The sequence below is a fragment of the Apodemus sylvaticus genome, chromosome 22 (genome assembly GCF_947179515.1).
Source record: "Apodemus sylvaticus chromosome 22, mApoSyl1.1, whole genome shotgun sequence".
NCBI lineage: Eukaryota > Metazoa > Chordata > Mammalia > Rodentia > Muridae > Apodemus > Apodemus sylvaticus.
The window spans coordinates 27,254,384-27,262,730 of record NC_067493.1 but is presented as its reverse complement, the minus strand read 5'-3'; the positions used below and the strand labels follow the sequence as shown (position 1 = coordinate 27,262,730).

Sequence of the window (8,347 nt, the reverse complement as noted above, 5' to 3'; positions counted from 1 at the left end):
TAAATTAGTTCCATTTCCGAACTGCCTCTCTGCTCTGACTCGGAGGCGACAAGCACCTCCGATTTGCTGATTACAATTAGACTCCTGATTTGGGTTCCTTCAAGCATTGATAATTTTCGGCATATTAAGCACGTTTTAGCAAAGGTGATAAGTCAGTTTTAATTGAAATGAAATTATTATTCTGATGGAAGTTTGGTTATTATTATTAAAAAGGCACACTCATTTCAGATTCAAGCTTTTTTTTTAATGCGAGAGGGGGAAAAAGAATTTTTGAAGGGCATTACGATGTCAGGATGGAACGAGGTAATTTGAAGCGAATTACTTTTTTCTTTCTATCAGAAATGAAGTGAATTAAAGCTCAAAATCAATCGCGTTCACGTCCCTGCCTCCCCCCACTCCTCCTCTCCTCTTCCACCTCCTCCCTCTCTGCTTTGACAAAATTACAATTATAGATAATTATATGAAGGGACGTTTTAATTGTCCGGATTAAGAAGGATACAATTTTCTTAGGATCAGAGGGGAGCTTTGAAAAGTAGTTTCCTCAAAAAATCAAATCAAAGGTTTCGGTTCTGGAAAACATCAACAAAATCTCTTGGCTGGTTAATTGGAATTGCATCCAGTTCAGCAGCGGATCAAATCACCTCCAACAATTAATTTAGATTTAATTCTGTAATTATCAGCAAATCGAGTAATGTGCAAGTTAATTTAGATAGTTAAAAATTAACTTGCGTGAAGTTAATTGAGTAATTAAAACCCTCAACTGCCGCCTATTAATTTGCTAATTAAAAATAAATTTGATTTCGTGTAATTTAAAGTAATATTGACATCAGTGTTGGATGGGCGATTTTATTAGTTTTATCTAGATGGGGAGACGCCTGTAGACACCTGCTTAGGCAACCGGAGTTCGGTGGTGGTGGTGGTGAAAGTGTGGGTGTCTCAACACCTTGTCCGGGACCAGGAATCCCAGGGTCACCAGGGCGGGGTTCAGGGAGGCAGGAGAGTCTTAGTTGGACGCCAAGAACTGCAATCAGAAGCCCGAGGCAGGCCAGGTGCGGAACACGAGCGGAGCACAGGACCCGGATCCCAGAGGGCGGTGCGGGACCGCGAAGGTGGCCGGGTGGTTGGCGCGCAGGCCTGGGCCCTTTGTCTACAAGGCCGTCGTAGCGCAGTCCGTTGCGTTGGAGGCTCAGAGCCTGCGAGTGTGGAAGCCAAAGCCCAGCCGGGTGACCAGCGGACTGGGGGTCAGGCTGGACCCCTGCAATCCGCTTTCTGCTCCGCCCCCTGAGGTTCCGGTCTCTCCATGACGTCCCCCCCCCAAGCCCCCGAAGCCTCGAACCCACGGATCAAAGTCGTGGCGGGGGACGAGCAGAACGGGAGGGAGCGGAGGACCAAGGCGAGGCGAGCAGGCGTCCTGAATGCGAGTCGTGTACGTCTTATTATCAAGTTAATTAAAGCTAGCATCTGACAATGTCACTCGGCTGTAGAAAAAGGGATTTAAACGCGGCGTCTCCCAGGACCGCGTGTCAAGGGCTGCTTCCCATTGAGCTGTTTGGAGGAACCGGGGCCCCTGCGATGGAGGGGGCGGGGCGGCGGGGCGGGGGGGGGGGAGCCCTTTAAAGCGACCGCTCCAGAAAGCCGCAATTGACAAGGAAGCAATTATGAAATTTTGATGTTCAAGATCGGATGGGGGGGCGAGGGCACGTGCGCGCTCCAGTTGGAGCCGAGTGACTCCCCGCCGCGCCACCGCCAGCCCGAGGGCCTCTGAAGAGCTCTCGAGCCGGGCGGGGTCGTCTCGGCCAACCCCACCGACATTAAAGTCCCCCACTCCAACGCTTGAGGTTTTTTTTTTCTTTTCTTTTTTTCTTTCTCTTTTTTTAAGGGTCCCGGGCACGTGAGAAAAAGAGAGAGAGGAGAGAGAGAGAGGAGAAAGAAAAAAAAGCCACTGGGCGATTGAAATGGTCGCATTGAGATGCGTAGAGCCGGCTGTGGCGCGCGGACTCACTCAAGGGGTCAAGTGACGGACGGATTGTTCGCTCCTTCATAATAATATTAATTAAACAATTTGCATGCTAATAAGGTAACAATTATCAGGGCCTCTGTTGAAAGATTCAGGTTATTACAACACGCCAATCTGAAGGCCAGAGGTCAGAGAGTGAGAGGCGAGCGAAATTTCAACTCAAATTAACATTCTGTCAGCTCCAGAAAATGGGATAAATAAAGTCGAATTAATTCATTATAATAAAGAGAGATGGGCGAGGAGCGGGGCGGGCGCCCGCCCCCTCTGCTGCCCTCCCCTCGGGCTGGATTGATCACAGCTCTGTATTCCGAAGCACGCGCCGGGCGCATTCCAGATCGCAAGCGCGACAGAAAGGCAGGCGGCAGTGTCCACGGGCAAAATCGAGCCGGATGGGCAGCGTTTACGTGTAGTATTTATAGCGAAAGAAATTAAATTATAGCGAAAAGTAGTGCTCTTGGCCCTTGACCTCGGGATTAACCCTTGCAGCGCCCTTCTAGGTCTGCTAGGAATGGGGAGAAGTGTCCCGCACCTCCAGGCCTGTCTCCAACTCTGTACTTACCCCCTCCTTACCCCCTCCTTCAGAGACAGAGCGAGGGAGTAATTAAATTCAACTTGGTAGTCCAGTCACTGTAGATTAGAAGCTAGGTTGGATTGTAGTCTGACTGTGGTCCAGGTCCTAGACATATGTGTTGGGGGAACCACCCCAAGGGCAGCCTGGTTCCCTCTCTGCCTGCTCAGTGGGTCAGGGCACACACACACACACACACACACACACACACACACACACACACGCACACACACACACACACACACACACTGGACTGACACAGCATTCTGGCCTGTCCCTCTTTTTCCATGCGTTAGGGCTTAGCAACCTGGCTGGTGTCAGTTTCACCCAAAGCAAACTTGTCACAGTGCCCTGGGGTTGTGCTATCCAGGCTCCCTTCCCCGGGGAAGAGCAGGCGGTCTAGGAGCATCAGAGTACTACACCTACAAATTTGGAGCCAGCAAAAAGCCATCTCTCCGGTGACAAACTTGCTTTTACGAAGGATACATACATACACATAGCCATCCATCCAGGCTGAGTCCACCTCTGCACACAGTCCGTGCTTGCCGCTTATTTAAGGATATGTCCCCTAATGATTTAGTTTTGAGACTATCAATATTTTACAGTGGAGAAGGGACTGGCATCTCACTGCGAACATAATTTAATTATAATAGATGGGTTAGTGCCTCCAACCTATTCTTCAGAGCTGACGCACAGGGAGATTTATTTATTTATTTATTTATTTATTTATTTATTTATTTATTTATTTGAAGGGATGCTTGAGCCATTGGTCACTATCCCGAAGTTACCAAGCTACCGTTGTCCTTCCTGCTTCCATACCCCCTCCTCTTCTGGGCTGGCGTCCAGGACCCATATGGGTGGGAGTTAAGTGGGGTTAGGGTGCCCCAGCTGCCACCGCCCTGTCTATATTGATGGGGTGCCAATCAAGGAGGGGAGGGCATTGGGTTAGACTCCTTATAGGCGGGGGGGGGGGGCGGCTGCATTTGGCTGGATCGCTCTTTGGAGGTTCCCCTCTCCGCACCCCTCCCTTCCCCTCCCTTTCCCCTCTTCCCTTTTCCCTGTTCTCTCCGTTCCCTCTACTCCCACTTTCCTCCCCTTCCTTCACCCGTTCTCCCTTGTTCCTCTCCATCCTCCCCTGCTCTCCACTCTTCTTTTCCATTCTGCCTTCTCTTTATCCTCCCGCCTCCCCTTCTCCTCTCCTTTCTCTTCTCCTCACTCTCCTGCTTTATCCTTCGCTTCCCTGTCCTTCCATTTCTTCTCGGTCCACCCTCCCTCCTCTCCTTTCTCCCCATTCCTTCCTCTCCTTTCTCCTTCATTCTTCTCCCCTCCTCTCTATCCTTTCCTCCTCTCCTTCCTCCCTTTCTCATTCTGCACACCCCTCCTCCAATCCTTTCCTTTCTCCCCCCCCCCCTTGCCCTTTCTCCTCCTCTTTCTTCCCCTCGGTCTTCCAGTTCGTTGGGACACTTCTCTCCCTTTCTCTCCTCCTCTCTTCCTCCTCCCCACCTCCTCCTCCCTCCGCTGCCGGAGCCCGCAGCCCGGGAGAGGCGGCTGGTAGAGAAGTCCTTGTAGTTTTAAATTCAATGTGACAGTTTCGGAAAGAGCGGATGATGAATCTCCCATTATTGGATCAGTCTATTTGCCGCTCAATGTCTCTCTGTAATTGGAGCAACATCACTTTAAAGGTTCAGAGAGTACAGCATTTCTGGTGAAAAATCCCCACAACACGCCGGCGAATGTTTTAAAGGGAAATCTATTAGGAGGAGGCGAGGGGCGGGAGCGGCGGGGGGCAGGAGTGGGGGGCTCGCCGGGGGCCCCCGGCCGGCCGAGCGCGGCGGTGCCCCTCCCTCCCCACCCCGTCTTGTTGTGACAGCTCCTGATACTGTTTATGGAGGTGCGTGTCAGGTATAATTAGCAATCGATATGGAAAACGTTTCCTTGCACCCAGCACGCCTCTGACGTCAGAGCCGATTAGCGCTTCTTATTGGTCCCAAATTCCCCGGGCCGCGGCTAATTATCGAGAGCTTGATGTTGATAAAGTAAAGCGGCGGAGCGCGGGCCGAAGCATGTGTAGGGCTCTGGGCCCCTGTCCCCGCCGCCGTCCGCGCCCCCGCGCCCCGCCAGCCCCGCGCGCGAGATGATGGACGGTCGCCTCCTAGAGCACCCGCATGCCCAGTTCGGGGGCTCGCTGGGCGGCGTGGTGGGCTTCCCCTACCCGCTGGGCCACCACCACGTGTACGAGCTGGCCGGTCACCAGCTGCAGTCGGCTGCCGCCGCCGCCGCCGCGGCCTCGGTGCCCTTCTCCATCGACGGCCTGCTCAGCGGCTCGTGCGCTGCAGCAGCCGCCTCGGTGGTCAACCCCACGCCGCTGCTGCCGGCCGCCTGCGGGGTGGCCGGCGAAAGCCAGCCCTTCAAGCTTGCAGGTAGGCTGGAGGCGGGGACACGGGGAAACACAACGGGGGGCCTCGGGGTGGGGTGCACCAGGCCGTCGGAGAGTAGCGACCCACTCCTCCGAGAGCCCCCGCACACGAGATGGGTGCAAGCGAGCAAGCATCTGCCAGGTGGCTGAGCCTTGCAGCGTCCTGTGCATGCCCGCAGACTCGGGGGATCCAGACAAGGAGAGCCCCGGCTGCAAACGGAGGCGCACCCGCACCAACTTCACCGGCTGGCAGCTGGAGGAGCTGGAGAAGGCGTTTAACGAAAGCCACTACCCGGACGTGTTCATGCGGGAGGCGCTGGCGCTGCGCCTGGACCTGGTCGAGTCCCGAGTTCAGGTAAAGATTGGTGTCGCCCAAGGAGTGTCAGGTCCCGCACTAGGCGTGCGAGAGCGCTGCGAGGCAGGGCCGCCTTTGTTCTAAGTGGCGAGGAGGTGGTTTCAGGCTCCGCGCTGCTGGCCAGGGTGGGGGATTAAGAGGGTTGGACCCCTTTTCCCATCTGGAGGTGAGTAACTTGAGAGTGCTGAGGTGATTTGGGAGAGATCCTGGTGGCGCCCCGGGAGTCACTGCAGTGACTGCGTGCGATTCGGGGAAGCCGGGTGTAGGTTGGCTGCAGCCGCGGCTGCGGCGCACGGTCTGGAAAGGCGCAAGGCTGCCTGCCGAGGCTCGAAAGGCCCTCCCGGAGGGAACAAAGTGGGCCTGAGCTCTTGACAGAGGCTTTCTTCCAGCCCCAAAGCCGACAGATCAGTTGTTTTACCTCTGGCCTGTGAAATATTAAGATAGAAACACGCATTTATCCACCGTCTTACAAACAGCCGCGGGGGGGGGGGGTTGCATTTGTGGAAGCGGAGGAGGAAACTTTCGTGGTTAACACATTGGAAAAGAGGGGAACTTTTTTTTTGTTTGTTTGTTTTAAAAAACGCATCTGAATTTAAGACCCCTCTCCATTAAATTCCCTCCTCCCCAACCTCTTCATTATTCGATTTCATGCGGAGCCAGGAGGCAGTATTAAAAAAAAACAGCGTTAATTTGGCATAATAAAATTCCAGAATTAATGTCTGCATAATTAGGTGCTTTCCTAGAGTACAGAAGCCTTGGGATCTGTGTGGGTGTCTGGGGTGGAGGCAGACACTGGCAAAATACCAGTTTAGCACCAAGGCTTTGCCTGAAATGCTTGGGTCCTGGGCTTTTGGCCTGGCCTTTCCTGTTTAAAAATCCCTTTATCCAATTTGTTCTGTGACTTAAGTGAAGTCCAATTTTTTTAAAAAAAATTCACTCTAATATGATAGTAATCTCTGGTGATTAAGTAATCTGGAAATTGCGCACCCCCCCAAAAAAAAGTTTTGAAAAATAAAAGAGAATACTTCCCAGGGTTTTGGCTAAGCCTCGGAGATTTCTTTCTGCACAAACCAGGCTCCCTTTGAGCTGGTCTGGTGTGCAATCCTGCCAACTTTATATGCCCACAACAAAACATTTACATTGCTACATTCTGCAGGGGATGGTAGCCTTGCCCAGGGCTGCGAGGACCTTGGCTCAGGGAGCCCTGGTCTTTAAATTCTTCTTGCCTGTCCCAGACAAGGCCTGTGGAGAGCAGAAAATCTCTGGTGGTCAGCTTCGGGCTATCTTGCCCACCTTGTGGCACCCCCCAGGTCAGGCCAAGCCGGACTGCTTCGGAAAAGCTCTGTGGTCCCTGGCCCTAGGTCCTGCATAAAGAATTATGTGCATAGCTGTGCTGGGGGAAGTGGGCTACTGAAGTTCGTTCGGCTTCACAGGCCCTTCTTGAGGAAGACATATCCAGATTCCCCTTCAAGGGGGACCCTGAAATGTGGGCTTTGAGCGTCTCTTGCCCGCCCCCCCCCCACACACACAGGTGTGGAGGGATGCCGGCTCAGCCCAGCCTTTCCTGCTCATCACCAGGCCAACCCCCTTAGAATTGAAAGATGACAGCGAGGCCAAATCGGGGCCTTGCTTTCTGCCTATCCCCCCCCCCCCCAACCAGGAACTCTGGACAGCGCGGGGGTCACAGGCCGCACAGGCCTTGCCTGAGGAAGGGGCAGTTCCCTGGGGTCCGAGGTGAGAAGTCAGAGCGGGAAGCTGGTCAAGAGGCCCATCTATGCTCCTTCCGGGCGGATAAGATGCTGGCTAGAAGCTGCAACCTGAGTATCCGCATCCAAGGGCCTGTGGAGAGCTTGCCCTGACTCCGGCTGCTCCCGCTGGAGCTGAGGTCGCTCAGATCTGTCTGGGGCGCGCTTGGGAGGCCCGCGGCCCCCGCGGAAGGCTAGCCAGCCTGATTGTGCCTTCCCTCCCTTCCCCCCTTTGTCCGGCTGTTCTAGGTCTGGTTCCAAAATCGCCGGGCCAAGTGGAGAAAGAAGGAGAACACCAAGAAGGGCCCGGGCCGGCCGGCCCACAACTCGCACCCGACCACGTGCAGCGGGGAGCCCATGGATCCGGAGGAGATTGCTCGCAAGGAACTGGAGAAGATGGAGAAGAAGAAACGCAAACACGAGAAGAAACTGCTCAAGAGTCAGAACCGCCACCTGCACTCGCCCGGTGGCCTGTCCCTGCACAGCGCTCCTAGCTCCGACAGCGACAGCGGTGGCGGAGGCTTGTCTCCAGAGCCACCGGAGCCGCCACCGCCGACCGCTGCGGCCAAGGGCCCTGGAGCGCACGGCTCTGGCATCGCAGGTTCCGCTCCGGTACCTCCTGGCGAGCCACCCGCGCCTGGCACCTGCGACCCTGCCTTCTACCCGAGCCAAAGAAGCGGCGCTGGCTCGCAGCCGCGGCTAGGCCGCCCGGGGGACAAGGACACGGTCCCTTGCGGGCCCGGAACCGCAGCGACTGCGGGCCTGCCTAAGGCTAGCCCGTTCAGCGTGGAAAGCCTGCTGTCCGACTCTCCACCGCGCCGCAAAGCCACCCCAGCCAACGCTGCGGCCACTGCGGGGCTGGACTTCACGCCGGGGCTGCCATGCGCGCCTCGGACCCTGATTGGCAAGGGCCACTTCTTGCTCTACCCCATCACGCAGCCCCTCGGTTTCCTGGTGCCACAGGCAGCGCTCAAGGGTGGAGCGGGCCCTGAGTTGGTGCCCAAGGATGCGCCTCCCGCGCCCCCCGCTCCCCCCGCACCACCCGCGCAGGCCAGCTTCGGAGCTTTCCCCGGACCTGGTGGCGGTGCGGACCCGTCCTTCGCCCGTCGCAGCCCTGAGGTTGTTGCCTCTCCCGGGCCACCGGCTCCCGCTTCTTTCCGGGACCTAGCAGCGGCGGCAGCCGAGAGCGGTGCGGGGGACTGCGCGGACGCGGGGACCGTCTGCCCCGCGGCCCCGCCGCCCCCGC

At 55.7% G+C, this 8,347-nt stretch overlaps 1 protein-coding gene across 1 annotated transcript in view; it reads left to right on the top strand.

The window, feature by feature from the left end:
- Window positions 1–4,719: 4,719 nt before the first annotated feature.
- The window catches only part of Uncx (UNC homeobox), a 3,762-nt gene continuing 134 nt past the window's right edge, over window positions 4,720–8,347 (top strand). Inside the window, exons 1-3 of the mRNA XM_052169167.1 lie at window positions 4,720–5,005; window positions 5,181–5,356; window positions 7,351–8,347. The exon at window positions 7,351–8,347 is cut by the window's right edge and continues 134 nt beyond it. Coding sequence (XP_052025127.1) covers window positions 4,720–5,005; window positions 5,181–5,356; window positions 7,351–8,347 — 1,459 coding nt within the window. The remainder of the gene's footprint in view (window positions 5,006–5,180; window positions 5,357–7,350) is intronic.